Genomic DNA, 24,301 nt, shown 5'->3' on the forward strand with positions numbered 1-24,301 from the left:
CCAAATCACCTTCCAGTTCACTATTTAGTCATTTGTGTCCAGTATGTCTTAAATTCTTCCCCCAAGACCTTAATTTGGGGTATTGTATATTTTGGTTCTAGAAAGCTGTTCTTTCTCAGTTTCCATATATTTGTTGAAATTTTTAGTGTGGTCTTTCAGCTCCTTGAACATATGGAGCATAGTTACTTTAAAATCTTTGTCTGACATTTCAACATCTCGAACCCCTGTATATCTGCTTGTACAGTCTGGTATTTCTGCCAGTTCTCACAACTAATGTTGTCTTCTCTCCTCTTGTGCCTGTTTACCTATAACTGTGTTCTTGGAATTGTATTTGGAAAAAAAAATTTGTAGAACTAAACTGAGGCCTGGAATGATTTTATTTTCTCTACAATGGAGATGGAAGAAGGGCATCAGCTGTGATGAAGATGATTTTGAATTGCCATACAGTTGTACAAGGAGCTCCTTTTTTCCCATTTGTTCCCAAAAACAAAACTAAACTAAACTAAACTAACCTCTCTTACGGTCCACAAGCTTTCTTTGCATTGGTTATAGCGCTCCCTAAATAAGTCAGGTTAGGAACACAATAGCATCTAAGGCAAAAAAGGACATATTGGAACATTAAGATTTCTAAGACTTCTGCATTGTCCAAGAAGAGTGTAACATGCTAATTAACATTAAAATTTAAGTCAAATGTGTATGTTGTAATCTCTAGAGTAACTACTAAAAGAAAAGGAAAATAATAGAGGTAAAATGGGATAAAAAAATTTCTTCCTCTTAGTTTTAAACCCAGATATATGCATAATTATATTAAATATAAATGGTCTAAATATTCTCATTAAAACATAAAGTTTATTGTTTTTTTTTAAATCCTAACATGCCACATAAAAACACATCTAAAACATTTGAATACAGAAAAGCTAAAAGTAAAATGATGAAAAAAGAAATGCCATGCCAACATTATTGAAAGAATATGCTGTGTTTCTACTAATATCAGATAAGGTATTCTTTTTTTTTTTATTCAGGCAAGGTATTCTTTAAAACAGAAAGCTTGGCTAGAGTTAAGGGGGATTCTTTTATAATGGTAAAAGGATCAATTTCCCAGAAATATATAAAAATTATAAATATGTATGTTCCTAACATCAAAAACTCAAAATATATAATGTAAAAATGGACAGATCTATATCAAAATATAAAATATAAATGTAACAAAATTACAAGGAGAAACAGATATATCCATAATCAGAACATAAATTTTCATACACTCCTCTCAATAACTGATAGAACAAGCAGACCAAAAATTCAGCAAAGCTAAATATTTGAATACACAATTAATAATCTTGACACAAAGGACATACCCATAATGCTACACAAAAAAATTCAGAATACAACTGCTTTAATACACACAAAACAGAAAGAGTAGCCACATATTAGGTTAAAAAGGCAAGTGTCAACATGTTTAAACATGTCAATATCATTCAGATTAGAAACAATCAACAAAAAGACAACCTACTGAATGGGAGAAGATATTTGCAAATGACATATCCGATAATGGGTTAGTATCCAAAATATATAAAGAACTCATACAACTCAGCACCCCAAACCGCAAATAATCCAATTTAAAAATGGGCAGAAGACATGAACAGGCATTTCTCCAAAGAAGATATACAGATGACCAACAGACACATGAAAACATGCTCAGCATCACTCATCATCAGGGAAATGCAAATCAAAACTACAATGAGATATCATGTATACCTGTTAGAACTGCTAAAATAAAAAACACAAGAGACAGGTGTTGACAAGGATGTGGAGAAAAAAGAACTCTCATGGACTGTTGATGGGAATGCAAACTGGGACAGCCACTCTGGAAAATAGTATTAAGTTTCCTCAAGAAGTTAAAAATAGAACTACCCCACAATCCAGCAATCTACTATTGGGTATTTACCCAAAGAATATGAAAATACTAATTGAAAAGAACATATGCACCCCTATTTTTATTGGAGCATTGTTTACAACAGCCATGATAGAGAAGCAGCACAAGCACCCATCAACAGATGAATGGATAAACAAGATGTGGTATATACATACAACAGAACAGTATTCATCCATAAAAAAAACAATGAAACCTTGCCATTTTCAATGACATGGATGGAGCTAGAAAGTATAATGCTAAGTGGAATAAGAGAAAAACAAATACTATACGATTTCACTCATATGTGGAATTTCAGAAACAAAACAAATGACCAAAGGAAAAAAAGAGAGAGAGAGGCAAACCAAGAAACAGACTCTTAACTATAGAGAACAAACTGATGGTTACCAGAGGGGAGGGGGGTGAGGGAATGGGTGAAACAGGAGATGGGGTTAAGGAATGCACTTGTCGCGACGAGTACAGGTAACATATGGAAGTACTAGCATGAAACTAATATAACATTGTATATTACCTACACTGGAATTAAAACTAAAAGCTTAATAAGAAAAAAATAAAAATAAAGTGTCACTATCAGAGTATTTTCTCTAACAACACAGTTAATCTAAAGCTCAATAAAATGACTAGAAAACCATCATGTTTGGAAATTAAGAAATACACTTCTAAATCGAAAGGAAAACTATAAAATGTTTTGAACTCAAGATATGGCTAAAGTAGTGCTTAAATACAAAGGTATAATTTTAATGGATATACTTAGGGGGAAAGGCAGGTTGAAATTTAATGAACTAACAACCACATTAAGAACTTTTTAACAGGGGCACCTAGGTGGCTCAGTTGGTTAAGCATTTGACTCTTGGTTTCTACTCAGGTCATGGTCTCACGGTTTGTGAGTTCAAGCCCTGCATTGGGCTCTGTGCTGACAGCATGGAGCCTGCTTGAGATTCTCTCTCTCCATCTCTCTCTGCCCCCCACCCCCCGCTCGCTCTCTCTTTCAAAATAAATAAATAAACTTTAAGAGACTGAAATAAATTAATTAATTAAAGCAAAGAATTTTTGTAACAAAAAAGAAAACAGAAAAAGGAGAAAGGAGAAAATAATAAAGATAAAAAGGGAAATAAATGGAATAGAAAACATACAACAGAAAAATCCACAAAGCTAAGAGTCACCCAAAATGTTAAAAAAAAAAAAAATTGAACCAGTGACAAGAATATTCAGGGGAAAAAAAGGAGAAAAGGCATAAATGTAAGCAGCCTCAGGAACGAAAAAGGGAAAATCACTATCCAGCTTAAAGAGGTAAAGGGATGGCCAAAGCACACGTCAAGCACAGGGGGCTTCAGGGACTGACAGCATTTCTACAATGTGAAGACCCGATGAGAAGGAGACAGGCATTCACTTTATAACACGTTACGGTGCATATTTATAATTTTGGCAATTAATAAGCACACGCTAAAATAAATGGATAAAATAGAACAAAAACATTAAAACAAAAAGAAATCCAAAGAGACCAAGCCAAAGCAGAATTAATTCAACAGACACTCGCTGCACGTTCCTATGTATCACTCACTGGACTAGGGGCCAGGATTATGGAATACTGAGACAAGGCTCTTTCCCTCACGAACTTCAGAGGAGACAGACATGAACCAAAAGTCATGCAAATAACTTCCAAATCATAATAAGCCCTATGGAAAAAAAAATAAAGGGATGATACTGGAACAAAACAGGGAAACCTATTCTGGTCTCAGATACTAAGGAAGAATTCCTACAGAAAGAGACATCTGAAATAACAGTCAAAAAATGAATATAAATTAACACATGCAGCAAAAGGAAAGCACTCAAGGCAAAGATGGGAGAGTATTTTGAATAGTTCATAGGATGGAACATGATACAATAAAGGTCAATAGGAAGGTCAGAAGGGACAAAGTACAAAAAGAAAGGTAAGGTTAGTAAGATATACGCAGAGGCCACGACAGGAAGAATAAATGGAGGAACTGATCGCATATTAAACAAACAAACATCACCACCAAGTAGAACTTATTCTAAAATATAGACGGTCAGTAATTTGTTGTAAATTATATCAAGTGATCAAAAGAGGAAGATTTAGTAAAATAGAAAGAAAGAATTCTCTAAGTTCGAAAATTATAACATGTTCAAGGGATCAGAAGATTTTTTCCATGCATTTTTCCCATCTGAAAGAGCAATCTGAGAAAATACTCCAATATCATGAAACACAAGTCCAAGAAAAAAGAAAATCATGGAATATAAAAGAATGTAAGAAGTAAGGAGATAAGTAAATTTCTATTCAAATCTGAGTCGTTGTTGATAATTTAACGAGTATACTTAAGGAAATGTTGAGGATGCAATGCCTAAGTAAGTACAGTATAAAAACACAATAATAACAAAAATCTGAATATAAAATTAAAATATTTAGAAGACAGGAGAGAGGTTGGACAGAGAGAAAACAAAGAGTGACTGAGTCGCTTATCTTGCTCAAGAGCGAGAGTGTAACACTTGTTTGCCTCTAGACGCTACTAGAAAAACTAGTTCCAAATATGTTTTTTAAGACTATAGGGGCACCTGGGTGGCTTAGTCAGTTAAGTGTCCAACTTCGGCTCAGGTCATGATCTCATGGTTGGTGAGTTTGAGCCCCGCATCAGGCTCACTGTTGTCAGTGCAAAGCCCACTGTAGATCCTCGGTCCCCCTCTCTCTCTGCACCCCCCCCTGCTCACTCTCTCTCAAAAATAAATAAACATTTTGTTTTAAGTTTGTTAAGAATTTAAAGATAATCAGGGCGGCTGGGTGGCTCCGTTAGTTAAGTGTCTTCACTTTGGCTCAGGTCATGATCTCACGGTTTGTGGAGTCGACCCCCATGTCCGGCTCTGCGCTGACAGCTGGGAGCCTGGAGCCTGCTTAGGATTCTGTGTCTCCCTCTCCCTTTGCCCCTCCCCGACTCACATTCTGTCTCTCCCAAAAATAAATAAACATTAAAAAAAAAGAAATTAAAGAAGTAATATACATAACTACCAGAATACTAAAAGAAAAAGAAATGTCATAAAATAATCCCAAGAAAAGGAAGACAAAGAAGCATGATAAACAGAAAATATAAAATATGATACCATAAATACTTTCAAACATATTAGTATTCACAATAAATGTTACCCATATGCACTGTCATGGAAACCTACCCAATAAATACATCTACAAGGAGACCTTGAGACTTCAAGCTGTGTCTCCTGACAAAGTCAATAAGGATCTAAACAATTTACTTGCTATAATTAAATAGCTTCATTTACTAGGTACATATCTTAATTATCAATACATGTTAATTTTTATAATATAGATATTAAATGTTGTGCTCCCAAAACTATACATTTTTCAAATATGAATAAAATATTGATCACATATTAAGTCACAAAAAATTTAGTAACACTGCAAAAAGGAGCGAAATGTCTGTCTTAATCTCCAATTAATGCATAAAAAGTTGAAGTTAAGAACAACAAAAGGAGAATAAAAAAAATAATATTAATTTTATTACACGGAAAATTTAAAACACTCTTCTAAGTAACTCTTGCGTAAAAGAGCAAATAGCAACTGAAAATGTATTGTATTTAGAAAAAATATCAATTAAAGAAGACTACATGATAAAACTTCTGTAGTCAAAACCACACTCTGGAAAAAATTCATAGCTATAAATATTTTTGTTTCTTATTTTCAAATATCAAATGTGAAAAGAAGTAAGTTAAGTATTGAACTCAAGTAGCTAGAAAATTAGGAATAAATGAGGCCTATAGAACACATAAATATCTTGGAAATGATTTGATGAATTTGGTATAATCTAGAAAAGTTGAATAGTTGAGTACACTTAGAACCCAGGAATCCAGCATCAAAGTATTTACCACGGATAATCTCTGCGGTGGACGTCCCAAGAGAAAGCGACAAAAATTATTCATAGCAATACTGTTTGTAATAGCAAAGCATGAAAATAAAACAAGAAGCTGAAATAAGGCCAAACGTCCAACCATAATAAAACAGGTCAAGGAATTCCATACATTTGCATACCTTATATCTGTATATTCTATAATACCATATACTGTATCTTGCTAGATTTTTGTGTATATGTAAATACATATATTCAAATTCTTACAGAGAAACATTATACTCCAATAAAAAAATGAACCGCATGAACAAGGATAAATCTCAAAAGCATAATACTGAGCCAAAACCAAGATGCACAAGAATTCGCACAATTTGAATCCAATTCTATAAGGTCCAGACCCAGGAAAAATGAAGCAATGCAAATTTCAGGGATCCAAAATTATGTTGCAAAACTGTAGGGAAAGTAAAGGAAATAACCAGAAATTCAGAAGAATAGTTGCCTCTCAGAGAGAGGGATGGATATATACATGGAGAAAGGGGCACAAAAAGGGGTGAAAATATATCCTATTTTTTAAAGTATGTGCTTAGTACACTCGTAATTATTACTATTATTAAATTTTACACATACATTATATACAGTTTTGTTTGTGTAGTATAGTTCAGAAATAAAAGCAGAACAGGTAAACAGAAGAAGGAATGAATAATAATAATCTCAATGATTCATGTAAAGCAGAAACAGTGAAATGGGAAAATAAAGCTTAATTAAAGGTTGATTTTATAGGAAAAAAATCAGCATAAGAATCAAACTGATGACCATCCAAAAAACAGGAAAAAAGAAGAAAATCATGAAGTTACAGCCTTAGGAAGAGAAAAGAATTACCAAATACTATATATGAAAGAGATTTTGAAAATATAAAACTATTTACACCTCTTCAAATAAATGTTAAAATAGAGACATATGAATGGTATTCTTACTAAATATAAATTACCAAAAATTTACTCAAGAAGAGGACACCTGAAAAAAAAAATCAACAATGGAAAATGCTATCAAAAATTGTCTCCAGGAGCGCTTGGGTGGCTTGGTCAGTTAAGCGTCTGGCTCTTGATTTGGGCTCAGGTCATGATCTCACCATTCGTGGGGTCGAGTCCTGCATCAGGCTCTGTGCTGACAGTGCAGGGCCTGCTTAGGATTCTCTCTCTCTCTCTCTCTCTGCCCCTACCCCACAAATGCATGCACGTTGTCTCTCTTTCTCTCTCTCTTTCTCTCAAAAATAAATAAACATTTTTAAAAAACTTTGTCTCCAAAAAATATTCCAGACACAGAAAATATCATAATCAACTTATTTCTTTCAAAAAAATATTCAAGAGAAAGCTTAATTGACATGTTGTATAAACTATTTCCAAAAACAGAGGAAAAAATAAAAGGTTAATCAATTACTTTCATGAAACCAGCATCATCCTGACATTAAAATCTGAGTAAATTGGTACACACACACAAAGAAACCAAAGACCAACCACATTTCTGAATATCAATACTGCAATCCTAAACACACATAGCAGCTGGCCGAACTTTGCAAAATATTAAAATTTAAAAATGCATTGGCACCAACTCTGTTTCGTTCAAAATGTGGAAACTTCGCCTTGGGAAATTACAGTTACTAAATTATAGCAAGTTTATGATAAGGAGAACGATTCCATGATAACCTTAGTAAGTATGAAAAAAATACCTAATAAAGTATAATACCCATTCCTTGTTAAAAAGAAAACAGTAAATGAGGTACAGAAACTTTAATTAATGGGAAACATCCTATCTACCTTTTATCAACAGCCACTGTCTTAATTAATGGTGAAACAAAGGGTAGCTTTATTAAATCAGAAGAAAGAAATAAGATACAAATGCTGGCTATCACACTATTTGATAGCACTTTCTGAAAATTCTGGCTAATAAAACTAAGAGTAGAAAAATACAGGAAATGTATAACTAATAGAAAGAACAGTAAGATTATTTGAGGATTATGTGACCAGAATGCCACAAAGACCTGACTGAAACACATTAGACTGATAAGAATTCAGAAAGTGAATAATTAAAAACAAATACAAAAAATCACTCTTCTAATATATAAACAATAATAAACTCTATTCACAAAAGCAACAACAATTTAAACCACCTAATAATAAACCGAGGATCTCTATCAAGAAGACTAGAAAGATTTGCTAACACACATAGAAAAGAGTTGAAATGAAGGAGGAGAAATAGATTCCTGAATGGGAATACTCAAGATCTCAAAGATGTCAACTTTCCCCAAAGTCATCTGTAAATCTAGTGCAATTAAAGGAAGAATCTCATCCGGATTTTATTTGGGAACTTTATCAACCGAAATAATCACAATATTTTGAGATAAGAATTATGAAAGTAGACTCAAATTACCAAACAATAAAATGTTTTCTAAAACCCCAACAATTAAAACCATATGACAGAGAATACTCAAAAACACATTCATATTACTTACTATATGCAATAATTTCATCAAAGATAAACTTAGCATTTCAAATGAGAGGGAGAACAATGAATCGTTTAATAAGTAGTGGTGTTGAAACAACAGATTAACCACAGCACTAAGCATATCCCTACTTCACACCATCCAGCAAAATAAATTACGGTTATATTAAGTGTACAAAAATTAATCCATAAAAGAAACAGAAGAGGCTTAAGATCAACGGTATAGGCTTTCGCACAAGGAGAACTTTCTCTCTACCTCAAGGAAGGAAAGAAGGAAGCAAAGGAGGAAGGAGGAAATTTAGAAAGTGAAAAAGAAAGAATCTTAAATAGACATATATCTAATCTAGTATAAATGTTTAAGTCACGCTCCTTATTAAAAAAAAAAATCACAACTAACCAGAAAGAAATTAACAACTAACCAAAAAGAAAAAAATATCTTTTTTGTTAATGAATGCTATAGACAATGATGAAATTAATAGTTGTTTTAAATCTTTATATATCAATAAGAAATGAAAAACACCTCATAAATTACAGTTTTTAAGAACAATACCAGTAATGCTAAGAGCCAAGTAAAGTAAACATGCCAGTCAAGGCTGGTAATACCCTCACTGCGTGGCAAGCAGATCCCTTCTGGAGAGCAATCGGCAGTATTAGCAAAAGTTTTTATCAAGGGTGTACTCACTGAACTTCCCCATAAACAAATTTATCATAAGGAAGTACCAGCAACATATACAAAGATTTCTAAAGAGAGCTTAGTTATATATGACTTAAAATAGTGAAAATTTAAAAACAAGCTAAATATGGAATCTAATAGAGTACAAGGTGATGAATTATACAGGACAGCATGTTGAAATGATGTTATAGGATACGGTTAAATAAAGGAAATACTTATATTGTTTAAAAGAGTTGCACAGGGGTGCCTGGGTGCCTCAGTCGGTTAAACATCCAATTCTTGATTTTGGCTCAGGTCATGATCTTGCAGTTCGTGAGTTCAAGCCCCCATGTTGGGCTCTGCACTGCCCGTGGGGAGCCTGCTTGGGATTCTCTCTCTCCCTCTCTCTCTCTCTGCCATCCCCCCCTCATGCTCTCTCTCTCAAAATAAATAAATAAACTTAAAAATAAAATAAAATAAGAGAAAAGAGTTGTACAATGTTTTGTATAGTATGGCCATAATTTCATATTTAGTTTTATCATACATATACTTGGATATTCTTTATGTAAGTAGACAAAGATTAGGATATACATCTATGTTAAAAGTGGACTGCTAAATTAAAGAATCATGAGCTATTTTTTTCTGCTTTTTCTTTTTTAAAAATTTTCTGTGAGTATGTATGTGCTTTATAATCCGGTTTTTTTAATATATTAGGGAACAAATAATGGAGAGAAGAAACTAAGATAGTTGAGAAGACACAGGAGCACCTATTACTGTAGCGGATTTCAAACCTCTAGCCCCAAAACTATTAGTCTGAGGACCTGAAAAATTTTTTTTAATATTTTTTAACGTTTATTTATTTTTGAGAGAAAGAGAGCATGAGTGGGAGAGGGGCAGAGAGAGAGGGAGACACAGAATCCCAAGCAGGCTCCAGGCTCTGAGCTGTCAGCACAGAGCCCGACGCGCGGCTCGAACTCACGAACAGTGAGATCGTGACCTGAGCTGAAGTTGGACACTTAACCAACTGAGCCACCCAGCTGCCCCAAAGACCTGAAAATCTTCTAAAGAAAGTTGTAGAAGGATGACCGGCAGTATTTTTTAATCCTGGAAAATAAGAATTGCACGTAGAACAGAAACACATACCCTGATTTTCCTGTTCTACAAACTGCTAACTAGAGAGCTTTCTGTGAATTCTTGGCAAAAATCCTAAAAGGGGTTTTTTAAAGGTCAGTTGATAGGTCTATATTTAAGTATGGCAGGATGTATCAACACCAGCGCGGAACTACACAAGCAAGAATATTCTTGTTCTCAGTGCAACACTCACCTACCCGTGCCTATGATCCTGCGCAAAGCACAGGTACGGACAATGCTACAGCCACAGGACCACCTAGTAAGAAAAGGAGGGAAGTTGGAAGGGAAACCGTGGGCATTTTATAATTTCACAAGAGCTAAGTGGGGGTACCTCAGATGAACAGTTTATTTTATCTTTTTATAATTTCTTAATGTTTATTTATTTTTGAGAGAGAGAGACAGAGTGTGAGCAGGGAGGAGCAGAGAGAGAGGGAGACAACAGAATCCGAAGTAGGCTCCAGGCTCTGAGACATCAGCACAGAGCCCCATGCAGGGCTCAAACCCCTGAACTGCAACTTCATGACCTGAGCTGAAATTGGACGCTTAACCAACTGAGCCACCCAGGCACCCTTCAGATGACCTAGTTTAAATCTTGGTTCTACCATCTGGTAGCTGTGAGTCTGTTTCTAAATCATTAATGGGGATTAAAAAAAATCAGTGCCCATCCCAGAAGAAGTACTAAATGAGATAATGTGAAGAATTTAGACAGTGTCTGATGTATAGTAAACACTCACTGAACGCTATTGTTACTGTTTTTACCATTAAGATCATCTTAGGGGCGTCTGGGTGGCTCTGTTGGTTGAGTGCCCGGCTCTCGATTTCAGCTCAGGTCATGATCTTGCAGTTCATGAGTTTGAACCCCACATCAGGCTCTGCACTGACAGAGTGAACCTGCTTGGAATTCTGTCTCTCCTCTCTCTCTGTCCCTCCCCTACTCTCTGTCTCTCGCTGTCTCTCAACATAAATGAATAAACATTTTTTTAAACTTTAAAATTAAAACAAAATATTATCTTGAAAGAGAATCATAGGAAATTGCACTTCACTAACCTCTTCATGCATCAGCCAGGACCAGAGATTAGATTTCTTCAAAAGACCATACCGTTTCATTACGTCAAAAGCAAACGGGATTTGCACCAGCTTCCCTGAAATATCATAACACCATAGACATGGCCACACAAGAGTGGGAGGGTCAGGGTAGTAAAACAGAAATGCCTCAAGATATCAAAGACTTTGCAATCTCTTCCACGTGTGATGATCAAGGTAAGAAAACAAGCTATGACTTTCTGCCTAGTACCGAAATACACACCAATTCAGAGGGAAAATTAGGTCTCTCACTTGAAGAAGGTCCATATGTGTCTGCATCCCAGCCTCTCTGTGGTTCCCTTTATCCTTCTATTAACTACAAGACCCTCACCAAAGTCGGTTTCACCAGGCGCCATGCGTACCACACCCTTCAAAGTGAATGTGGTTTCAGGGAGCAACGCAGACCAGCCAATACAGCAACGTAAACAGTAAGACACTAAAATCTTACCCATTCACCTTTTGTCCTGACAGGAGGTTTGGATTTCCTTACTCAGTCGGACTTCCAGTAGTTCACAAATGAGTTTGGATTTCCAGGAAAAGTTTAGACATCAAATGTTTCCCATAATGTCAAGGCCTGTGGTATGAGTCGGTGAGGCGGGGCCTGATCCCATTCTTCATCACCAAGAGGATTAAACATGACTCGAGGCTGTGCTGAGCCTCACTGTCCTCCTTTAGTAAGTCTTGCATGAGAAAGCAATAGCGACGTCACGATTTTCACGCAACTCTCGGGAAGAGTCCGGCAAGATATCGTCTAGCTCACGTATGATGCACTCACTCAGAATTTAGTGAAGAAAATAGCCAGTTCTAGCATTTCAAGCTTTTTGTCTCCTTCAGTAGAGTAAAAGAGCCCCTCGCTTTCGATCCTTTCTTGGAGATGTTGGTGAAAAGACTAAGCAAATGACTTAAAAACTGCGACCCAAACCCAAGACTCGGCAGTCCTTTGACTAGAAGACTGCATTAGCTTTACTGATATTACAAAGCCAAACACTGTCCACGAGTTCTGCCTGTAAGAAACCAATGTCCACTGATCAAATGATCAATAAAAGATATAGAAAACAGATTTGAATGTTAGATGCCCTGAGGAAAACTGAAAGACAGTCCTTCAAACTCCATACAAAACAGGTTGTCAAGATCAGTTTCAACGTTCATGTAAACGAAAGACCTGTATACATTCATTCTTTCATTACCCAGATTGCCTTCTGCATCCTGCATGGGCTGGGTGCTAAAGAATGAACAAGACAGAGAGAATCCCTGCCCCCAAAACACTTAAAACCTGGTAGGAGACTCAGATAATAAGATAATAAATTACAACATATTGAAGTGAATGCTCTACTGAGATAAGAATGGGGTGCTACAGGAGCCCAAAGAAAACCCCTGATGAGCCAGGGAAGGTCTGCCAAGAGCAACATCCAAATTGAGACATAAAGGACGAACAGGATTTAAGCAAGCAAAAAGGTGGCAGGGTTGGTAACAGCGCCCCAGCCATTCAGAAAGGTATGAGTAAAGAGAGCATGTGGAGTGTTTCAGAAACCAAGAGCAGACCTCTGAACAGACTACAGCTGTAAGCAGAGAACCAGCAGGAAGTGAGAAGGGGTCACATCACAAAGAGCTAATACATCACTTAATAGTATTTCATCAGGAGACATGATAACATTGGTATTTCAGAGAAAGATCCTTATAAGCATTTGGAGAAACACTGGACTAGATGCAGAGATATCAGCTAAGAGGTTCTGGAGTGATCTAAGTCGTGGGAGTTGTCTTCTGAATTCAAGTGGGGAGAGAGAATATGCAGGGGAAAAGGACAGATTCAGGAAATAGGCAGGATGCTGATCCAAGAGAATATACACGGTGCCTGGGCAAAATAAAGGAGGCCATATTTCTAGCTAAGAGACCAATGGACAGAGGTACTACTGAGGCTAGGAACCCAGAAAGAGAAGCAAGATTTACACAGGAAGATCATAAGTTCAACTTCGGATATTTTGAGTGAAAAGAGTCCAAGTGGAGTTAGATGGATAGCCCTGGAGTCGAGGGGGGAAAAATATCCAGGCAAGTGTCAGAGACTTGGAAATCATCCACACAGCCACTGCATCATAATCAGCAGAAGAACTCAAGTTCAAAACTGTAAGAATCTCCAAACTTGAAGAAACAGACAGCAGAAGATGGGGACACAGAGGCACCTCGGGAGTGGGAGAATCAGTCAAGGAAAACAGTTCAAGAATAAGGGATGGAGACCCAACAGAAATGACGGCATCTGAAATACTTCCCTGCTCGCAACCCTGTGCTACATGCTGTGTGGGGAAGCAAACCACAGGCGTGATCTTAACACATGGCTGGTCTGTCAGTACTCAAGACCTGGGCTGCCCAAGAAGCAGGCAAATGACAAATCATGTCTTCAAGGGAGGCACCAAAAACATAAAATAGAAGCAGGGTGGCAGATGCATATTGGACAGACAGATTGGTGACAGACTCACCAATCAATGAATGGCAAGAACTGATGGGGTAGTAGATCATGTGATATTACGCCCAGGTCTTCTTTTCAGGGTCTACATGCCCATCCCCTCCGTGTGTAGCAAGATCTCTGCTGCAGAAGGTTCACAGCTGTGTCCCTCCAAGGGAACTGCCCTCTGCCCAAGAATACACCCCCACCCCTCCCCACTCACCGTGGGACAGCCTACCAGCAGTGTCTACATGGTACAGGGATACAAGGGCCCCGTTCCCTGCCCTCAGTTTAGGTCATTGCTGAAGGGCTATCACAGGTGCAGAGCCTTCGGTGGGACCAGGTGAGATCTCAACTGTAACGTGACTGGAAGTCAGCTTCTCCACCTGTCCCATCTTGCCTTCCTCACTTCCTTACGAGTGTATCTCACGAGAGCCTTCTTCAGTAAACCCTCTACCTGTAATTCTCCACTTCTGAGTCTGGTTCCAGGAGGCCCCCCTAAAATGCATGGTGTATATCAAACTAGGGGCCAAGCCACTGAGGCTAGAGCAGAGCCAACAGGCAGAGAGATGCAAACAATAGGGGCAGCTACAAACCACAGTTCTGTGTGTGCCCGTGTGAGAGGGGCTCTGTCACAGGCCGGATTCAGAGGATGGCCACTCTCCATTCAGTTATCAAGAGGGACAATGCCTTGAATGTTCCAACTGGCTTTAAGGGACTTTTGTGACCTAATCTATACAAGATCTGGTGGAAGGCAAAATGGAATCTTGAACGTCAAGGACAATCTGAAGGCATCATCTTAGTAAAGGGAGAGAGTAAAACCATACGGGAGGCGATAAAGGAAGCTCACTCAAGAGAAGGCCCAGGTGGCGTAAGCCCATCGGCTGCAAACATTTTCAATCATTCATTCAACAAATATTTATTGAAAAGCTTCCACGAACCCAGTAAAGTGCCAAGAGCTGGGAATGCCATCACAACTAATACAGACATGGTCCTGCCCTCGGAGAGCTTAGAGCCTCGCAGAAAACCCTGGAGCTGAGCTATGGACCCCTTTTCCCAATCAAAATGGTTCCAGGAAACCTAACAACATAAAATCAGATACGTGCAATAATTTTTTAGTGTAGAAGCCTTTTGTAAGTTTAAGTGATGCTACTTTCTTATAACTCATGAGAGCAATAAAGCCAGCCTATTTTGATTAATAACAAATTTTTTCAATGAGGCCCAAGAACATTAGCTGTCTTCCTATTACAGCCTCAACAATTTATTTCTGCATTTGGTCTGCTTGTAAATAAGAAAGCAATCTTTGATTTGCTATAAAAAATGGTTGTGAGTAGTGTCAGGTTAGGTTTGCTTTGTTTTTATGATCTTGTCTCACAAGCTGAGGGTATTCTGCATTCTAAGTGACCCTAAAGTCTGAAAGAAGAAACAGAGGAAATGTCTGTTTTGTGGTTGACCCTCTAACATGTAACAACAACCCGCATTCCTTCTCTCAAATTAAAAAGTCAGGGCAGAATGGCCTGGTACTCTCAATAAACCCCAGTATCACCTTTGGTACAATACAAAGAGATAGTTATTATCACACACTGATTCTGACACCATGTCCAGAATATTCACCAACCACCGCCATTTGAACCTCGAGCGGTATTTCATTGAGTGGGTGCGTTGTGTTGTAAAAGCATATTTGCCTGCATAATTTTATGTGAGGAGATATAAACAGGCCTGAATTTTTAAGAATGCTGCACACCTAAAATGTTGCTAAAGCAGTGCATTTACCAGAAGTTCAAACATATGCCCAGAGATGGCAGGAAAAGCTATATTCTGAGGTCTACTCACCAAAGAAAAGAGTTGACCTGGCTGTTCCTTTTAATGTACTGAACAGCCCAATGTGTTAAAGGCGTGGTGTATAACCATATGTGGGTGTTAGGCCTTTAGCTATCACATTCTGAACAACAGTTTAAAAGACATTTGTGGCTGCAGTTCCAGCACCTGGCATTGTTCTAGGCACACAGTAGACATATAATAAATGTTTGATCGATGGACTATTTAGAAAATGACTGTTTTTAAATAAAATTCAAATCCAGAGCTTGTAGAAGCTCCATGGCTTGTCAGTAAGGCCCACGACGATGCCATTTTTAAAACACTGGACTAGAAGACAAGGAAATGAAAACCAGAGAGGAAAATTCCCTGACGAAGAAAATGAGAATAGGGTGGTGGCCCCTTGGTTGGGGAATTCCTGGCATGGCCGTGTGTGCCCACCACGCTCAAGAATGAGCCCCGTGTGCCAGAATGCCAAGGCCTGGCCGGGCTCCTGAAGCCCTTCACACATGCAGACGAAACGAGATGACGACACCCCCTAATAAGTGAGGTTTATTCGAAGAGGTGGCAGACTCAATCGGACGGAGAGACTTCAAACACAGAAGAGATGCCATTGTACGGTAGAGGCCACCAAGGCCTAGGGGACACCGCTAACAGCACACTGTTATCAAATGGTAGCCTGTGGACCAGAAACCTGACTGTACCGATCAGGATTCCGTCAAGGAAGCAGAACCACTAGGATATACACCTTAAAAGATTTATTGCAAGGAACTGGCTTATGTGGTTGGTGGGGGGGTGGGGGTGGGGGTAGGGGGCTGGCTAGGCAAGTCCAAAGTCCATAGGGCAGGTCATTAGGAAGGGCAAGCTGAAACTCCTCCCAGCTGAAGCGGTTATCCACAGGTGGAATTTCTTCTTGGAGTAAGCCCCAGTTCTAAAGGCCTTTCAGTTGACTGAATCAGGCCCACCCAGATTATCCAGAATAATCTCCCTTAAATGCAACTGACTGTGGACTTTAATCACATCTACAAAATAGCCTCCCACCAAGACCTACATTAGCGTTTGACAGAATGACTAGGGACTGGAGCCAGCTAAGTTAACACATAAAACTCCATCATGTCCATTTACCAATAACACCATAGTGATCTGTCCACCATACGTCTCCTCTCGGAAAAATGCTGGTATGAAAAATCCTTAATGAAGAACTTCACTTACCTCCTTGTACTCAACTTAGCGAGATCTTTTTGTTGACCAACCCCTTTAGAAAGGTTCTGTATGACTACATTATAGGTGTTTTACTCTTTTCTCCAACTAAATTACTGAAGATGTCAGACCCAACTGTCGTAGGTCAGCAGGAGAGGGCTTTGTAGGGTTTATGGAAAATCCCTTCTTTTACAAATGTAAGTCCAATACCCACTATCTACATGACAACTGTCATCCAAATCATCCAAAGTAGCAGAGCCTTGTGCAGAACCAGGGGAATGGAGATGGCTGACCCAGTCTCTAACATCACCCCCAGATATCACATTCATTCTGTCTACATTATCATGCCCAAGATTCTTCAAAGTGTTGCCCGCAGAAGACGTCCCTGCATCCACATTCCCACATCCCCTTGCTCACCACCATACTGCAATCAGGTCCTCCCTCACCCACCACCAACACACTCTATGGAATAGATGCACCCTAAGGAACCAATGACTCCCTGGTTGTTAACTCCAAAGGCCACTGTAGGCCTTTTATCTTGAAATGCAATTTCCCAATGCCTTCCGTAACAGCAAAGCCTCCCACCTCTCTTGCTAGTCCTTGTAAATTTGGTGTCACTTCTCTCTCTTCTTCTATCCTTTAAATGTCCATTTTCTCCAATATTCCATCACGGGGCCCTCCTCAGGTTTACACGTTGTCTTTTGGCTCTAATTATGATCTATACACTAATGATTCCCAAACTCCCAGAACAGGTGCCCCTTCTGAGCTTTAGGCTCACATGACCATGGCAGTGGACATCTATACATGGATGTTCCACAAACACTCTGAACTCACTGTCCTTTCCACAGATTCACTACTTTCAATTAATGCTTCTTCCCAGGCTCTCTATCTCCGTGACTGGTTCCACTATCCACCTAAGAGACCAAAATGAAAACCAAAGAGTTATCCCTCAACTCCTGCCTTTCCCTCAATTTGAAGGGATGAGGGGTGGGTACCATTCATTTCCTAACTTCTACTCCTCCGTAGCCACCACATCTTTTAAGAAGCCTTCTGTGCTCCCACAGAACCCCATCTTCCCCCGTATTAACGCTTTCCCCATTGCCCTGTAAACTGCCCATTTTCTTAACTATATCTCCACGAGACCACAGACTTCTGGAGAACACAATCTCACCATTTCCCTAGTGCGTGCCATATATTTGGTGTTCTATGAATGTAAAAAGAACAAATGAAAGACTGTGCTACGAATTCAGCCACATCTATACCTGTCTTCACCATCCAAGAGATGAGGAAGACCTATAACTTTGGACTCTAAATGTGTGTCTCTAATACGTCAGATCTTTGAAAACTACCATGCCTGAACCATTCCTTAGCAAGGAGCTATCTAAACTCCTTTCAAGGACAGTTTAATCCCCTGAAGAAATGATCTTATGCAATGAAGAATGACTTGACATAGAAGTCTACCTGAAAATAAGCTGGTATCTTCCCACAGACGACAATTTGAAATAACTTTCAAAAGATGGGAGAATCACACTTCCATTCAATATTCACCAGGTGAATCGATTCAACTGAACCGATAAATTTTCTTTGCAGAGATCTGTCCCTTCTAACACTGGTACAGAGATTCGAGAAGTTGTATCACTGATCATCTATTCTGCTGTTACGCATTTGACAGGAATTGCCTCAGGTATGATTGGTGAATAGGGAAACGATGTCAGTATAACAAGTAAGTTGTGTTGACTCTTGTGTTCTTTTTCCTAGCTTGTTAATATTCTGAAGCAATCATAGGAAAGCCCTGTCACAGAGAAAAAGAAAGACTGAATGATGTATGAAGATCATAGAACAAAGCTGGAAATGCATTCCAGTGCCTTCCTTTAATATGAGTGGTAGCAGACTGTGGCTTTAAGAACCACTATGATTTCCACTATGTTAACCTGCCAGGCGAAGCTAGAAGTTACAGATGAAGAAGCTATGAAAACGTTTCTCCCAATAGAGATGAATGACGAGGGCTATGCTCTGGGGAGGATTTAATTTTGATGAAAATGGTGTCTTTTAGAAGCAAATGCCCTCGGCGACCTACAGAGAGAAGGGAGGTACAAACCCAGTCTGAATGCTGTGAAGGATAGACTGACCTGTTGAGGGCAAACACCAGCCAGGTGGAGATTTAACCAAGCTGTATTTTTATTAGAGTCACTTCTGGTTTTGTTTCCGGTTACAAAGTTCCATAAGTTCTCAGCAGTCTGCCTCAATCCTGTTTTCCCAATAAGCCCGTATCTTCCCATATTTTTAGTGTGTGATTTTGCAGAACACGAGGGCAGAAATGCCCATGGTCATCACTCTTGCAGAGTTGATTTTTAACAGAAGTAAATTTCTTTCAACAAAACTAAAATTAACCTATTATTATTATTATTTATCCTATTTGGAATGAAATGCAGTATTTACACGCACACAAACATACACATAATCACACACACATATGTATTAGATATGGATGGGTGCATGCATGCCTATCAACACCCCCACCCAAAAACAAGACATAGGGCACATTTCCTGCTTTTAGGATAGAACCTTGGGATGCATACATAAACTGAATGTTGACAAACCCAAAAGGAACTATCACTGTCAAGTTCATCTTGGCCACAACTGACTTTGTCTACGGATAGACAGCATTCTCTTTGAACAATTTTGCCCAAGAAGTAGAGAGAGACCGCCTCCACAACTGTCAGCTAATCACAAGGGAGGGGGTGTAAAACACCACCCAACAGCCACATGGAAAGCCACATGGTTGAAGCTTAGATGCGATCAATCCTTCTAATGAATAACAGACTGGCTCTCGGGAAAGAGACTCAGCCACACTTCCTTCCAGGGAGAACTAAGAGCTACCCATACACATGGTGTTGCCACCACTGAGAGATCACAAGCTGGGGAAGAAAAGAGAACAGAAGGTAACACTCAATATGAGGATAAGAAAGGTCAGCCAAGGTACTTTATCCACGCTTAATTCGGTCTTCTGTTCACTGACTCTGTCAACAAGTATTTGAATGTGCAAGGAGCTAGCGACACAGAGAGGGACAAGACAAGAGAACCAGGTTCCTAATTCCCTATGTCTTCCTGATACCCAAACATTTAGCGAATAGATTAACTAAATTTCTGGGGTTGCAAACTCTAATGCCTGCTGGAGCCAGGTAAGTAATATACGAGTGAAGCAGAATGGGTACGCGGTACCAGGGAGCATTGGGCCAATGATAAACTAGAGATCACATGTACCATCTAAAGGTACTCAAATCCATTTTTCTTATCTACTGTGGAGGCAAAAAAAAAAAAAAAAAAACCCACAAAAAAACAAAACAAAACAAAAAAAATAGATAGCCCAAACCTGTTCACAGACTGCCACTTTATGACCGTCATATTTAGCAGAATGTAGACCTAAGCATCAGGATTAGCATTTCATTTCATTTTGTAGCCAGATACCTGACTCTAAGAAGAACAACCAACGTTTAAGATCACCTTTCTATAGGCGATGGCTACAATACACCTTCTGGTGAGATGAGAAGTCTTCTACAGGGGAAACAAAGTGGAACCATCTGTCAAGGTCCAAAATTTTGGAAAGTGAGCTTGACTCTGTATTTCCTCATTATGAAGAGTGCCATTACATACATTTTTTCATTTTCTGTACCTATTCCGTAAAAAAAAAAAAATTCTATCTGAGGACGGTTTACTCTTTAAATTATCTGAAGCACCAAAGAGAATATGAAGAATCTCTACAATCCAAATCACATCTTCACTACAAAAGGTCAAGGATAATGTCAGTAGACACACAGGTACAGTGCATCAATTACAAATATAATAGTTCTCAGCCCACTCAAGATGCGGTTTCTTAGAGGTTACAAGAAGCCATTTTATATATACTTGAATATAATAGTCAATTAATGTAATACCATAAATGAGAATAAGATCAGTTTTCTTCTTTTTTTTCTCTCAAGGTCAATCAACGTACTACGTATTCCAAGATCTGTCCTCAAATCAACATCCTATTTTTCACACACACAACAATGTACAGTTAGAAATATATACGCTAGAAATGTACAGCTCCCAGCACTTAATTGTTTTTCAAGCTAAATTTGGACAACAAATTAAATTCTTCAGTATAGGTTATATAACACAGACACAGACTACGAAAATGTTGACACTGGTTATACCCTTGTAATGCAATTTAGCCCTTTTAGTAACGATGATGCCAATAATCAGCTATGGGAAAACTATTTTACATCTAGTACAATTACCTACTGTCACCGAGGTAATGATTATTATTGTCCTGTTCTCCAGTAAGAACTCTTGAGGTGCTAACACAGTTCCAAGGCCAGTGTGAAAACTCCCCTTAACCGACTATGATTACCAGCGTTAAGGAGGATAGTTTCAAGTGAACATTAAACAAGAAATTATCCCCAGAAGGTTCATAAGTTCCAAACTTTAAGTGGAGAAATACTGACAGCTCATCATACATCCTCTTAACACCTTCAGGATGCACTCAGGCAATGGGAGCATCTCTAGGTTGACTCAGTATCAATGGACAGAAAAATCCATACTCCTAAGGAGTCGAGTTTTGCCCCTGAACAGTATCGACTCTTGACCAATATCCTAACAGTGCTGCTGATACTCAGGAAAGTCCAATCAGACCTCCCATTCTGCTGTGCTTCAACTTTTGGTTTCAGAAATTGCTCCGCCATCTTGAAACAGACCAAAGTGCTTGCACCACGCACTGGCCTTGATCTGCCAAAGTTCTTCACCAGGTTTCTACCCAACTTCACCTTCCTTATCAGCAAAAGGATGAGGAAGGCAATAGGGCTAAGAAGAGGTCAGTTTGCAGAGGTTCTTTCAAAGACTTCCAAGGACACCCATCTGTCCCATCGGAGCCCACTGGCTGGTGGTCCATGACTGGGCCTCACCAAGTCCACAATCTTCCAAAGACCCTGGTCACACAGGACGCCAAGAGCTAATTTGCCTGTTCTCCATTCTTCTCCCACCGCAGCCAGCAAATCTGCCCTCTGAAAAGCTTCAGCCGCCCAGAGGGCCCAGGGGGAAAAGCTCATGGTAGGTGAATCACCCCTACAGTCTCTCGTGGGTGAATCACTTCTGCAGTTTCTTACCCACTAGGTTAATTTCACCCTTTTGGAGTGCTCGTCTCGATTTAGTCAGGAGCCCTGAGAAGCAGGGCTAGGGTTCACAGATTCGTGTGCAGGTAGCATAGGTCCAGGCTGAGCGGTGACGCTGGTTTCTTGGAGGATCACTAGGCCTTCTGGTTGAAGACGTCTGGCCTCTTAACTTCCTTATTCTGACACCCATCTTGGTTGGGGCCAACACCGTTTTGAACGCATTCTCCCCGGGGTGTGGGGCTCATTTCTCCTTCTGTCCACTCGTCGGGAACCCAAAAGCTGGAACAGCTGTGTCCAGGGCCAGCTACAACCCAGCTCCCGGAGGCCACGGCTATTCCTCCGTTGTTTCACAGATGCCAGACTAACGTCTTCCTTGACCACTTTTGAGATGCTTTCAAAGTCTCCCAGGATGGCCACTACCTGTGTGGACCTGGGTGGACCCGGAGACAGGTATCCACTGAGGGTGACGCAGAGTGTCGAGAGCACGGCTCACATCCCACGTCCTCCAGCAACATGTTACCACCCACCTCTGACTTCCATGTTCTCTTCCCTTCCACACAGGGCCCTCTGCAGCGCCCCCTCTCGCCCCCGGCGTGCACGACACCCGCAAGGACCGCCCCCACGCCCCGGCCTGGAGGGCTTCCCAGCCCGTGGCGGGGGCAGCAGGTGGGGGGAGGGGGGAGACGGCCTGGTGGCCCCGGGGAGCGGTTTGGCGGGTGTCCCCCGTACCCCCACCCGGCCGCCCCCACCCCCACGCAGTCTCCCCCCAGCCCCCCGGACCCCGCCTGGCCGCGGCCGGGCTCCGCTCCCACGCCCGCCCCCCTCCTCTCCCGCGCCCCCGGCCCAGCCCGGGCCGCGCACCCCCCCGCCCCGCACCCTCGCCGGCCGCCGCGCGGCCCCCGGCATTCCCGGCACGTCCGGCGCCGACTTTTACCTGTACTTTCTGCACTCGAGGCGGCTCGTCGGGCGAGAAACACCTCCCCGGGACCGCTACCTCCCCCGCCCCGGCTCCGCCCGGCTTCCTCCTTCCCCTCCAAGGCCGCAAAGTAGATGGAGTAAGAGAGTGTGTGTGCGAGAGAAAGAGAAAGAGGGAGCGGGCGCGGGCGCCGCGGGAGGGCGGGCGGGCGGCGGGCGGGAGGCGCGCCCGGCCCCCGCCGCCCTCCGGCCGCCGCCGCCGCCGCCGCCGCCGCGGGCTCGGCAACTCCGGCTCGCGCCCGGCCCCGGCCCCGGCCCGGTCCCCGCCGCCCGCCGCCCGCCGCCGCCCGCCGCCCCGCGGGCCGGGGCCGGCCGCGCCCCCGCGTCCCCGTACCTCGTAAAGGTCCCCAGAAGCCATGCCAGGCTGCGGAACTTGGCTCGCCGGGTGTGCGCGTCTGCTCGCTCGCGCCCTCCGTGCGTGTGCGCGAGGGGGCCAGTGTGCGCGTGTGTGTGCGCGCGTGTGTGTGTGAGTGTGTGTGTGGTGTGTTGAGTAAACTGTGTTTTTGCAGAATGACAGGCTTGGGGGCTGCCTATGCGCAGAATCAGAGCGGGCGGCGGCGGGGCTGGCGTAACCGGCAGCGGCGGCGGCGGCGGCGGCGGCGGCGGCACGAGCGCGGGCAGCAGCGACGGCCGCGCAGCGCGCCCGGGAGGCACCGACGCGGCCCGAGCGCCGCGGCCCCCGCGACCCGGCGACCCGGCGGCGGTGGCTGCAGCGGGCAACGGCTCGCCCCGGCGCCGCCTGCAGGAAGCCGCCCCGCGCCCGCCGCCGGCCCGGACGCTGCTGCCACTGGGCGAGTCCCCGCCCCCCGGGAGCCCGGCCCGGCCCCCGGGGAGGGGGGGGGGCGGGGGCGGCTGCCCGGCCGCGCCCCGGGGGACCGGTCCCGGAGTCCGGGAGCGCCAGGGCCCGCCCCGCCGCCCCGGGCCGGCTCCGGAGGCGGCGGCGGGGCTCCCCCCGGGGGTGACCGGCCAGGTGCCCGCCGGGCGCACCCGGCCCCGGGGCCGCGAAGGGGCGGCCGGGGAGGCAGGTAGAGAGCAGCGGTGGCCGGTCGCAGGGAAGGGGCCCCAGCTGGGCTCAGCCGACCGGGGGCCTCACCTCTTACCCCACCCCACCCCACCCCCCACCTACCACCCCCCAACCCAGGGAGGGAGTGGGCGCCACCCCGGGAGACCTGGCCCCTCTGGGGCTCTGCAGCCCCTCCCCGGCTACATAGCCCCTCCCTCCAGTCTGGTTTGTAAGACGTGGAGGCCCCAGGGAGGAGGGACGACATGGCCCATGCAGAGGCGCCAAGACAGCACCCCATAAACCCTGGAAAGTCTTTAGAGCCAGGCGTGGCCTCCCTTCAACAGCCGCCTCCCCCCATTCATTCACTCATCCACTACTCAACAAACATTTTCCAGTCTACCCAACTACACGGGTGTCCGTAGACAGGCTCAACCGGGACCCTGCCCTCAAAGGACTTTGAATCCAAGAGGAGAAACTAGCCTCACAGACGTGAGGAGGATTCAGTCGTGCCACACAGAGGAGTTCCTACTATGTGCCAGGCTCCAGCTCGAGGT

The 24,301-nt window shown here is 42.2% G+C and overlaps 1 protein-coding gene across 1 annotated transcript in view; it reads right to left on the bottom strand.

Moving 5' to 3' along the window:
• Window positions 1-23,499, bottom strand: part of CDYL2 (chromodomain Y like 2) — a 171,856-nt gene extending 148,357 nt beyond the window's left edge. The window contains exon 1 of the mRNA XM_060650084.3: window positions 23,079-23,499. Within this exon, the coding sequence (XP_060506067.1) occupies window positions 23,079-23,102 (24 nt within the window). The 5' untranslated portion in view covers window positions 23,103-23,499. The remainder of the gene's footprint in view (window positions 1-23,078) is intronic.
• Between the last annotated feature and the right edge of the window lie 802 nt (window positions 23,500-24,301).

Source organism: Panthera onca, chromosome E2 (genome assembly GCF_046562875.1).
Source record: "Panthera onca isolate mPanOnc1 chromosome E2, mPanOnc1 haplotype 2, whole genome shotgun sequence".
NCBI classification, from domain to species: domain Eukaryota; kingdom Metazoa; phylum Chordata; class Mammalia; order Carnivora; family Felidae; genus Panthera; species Panthera onca.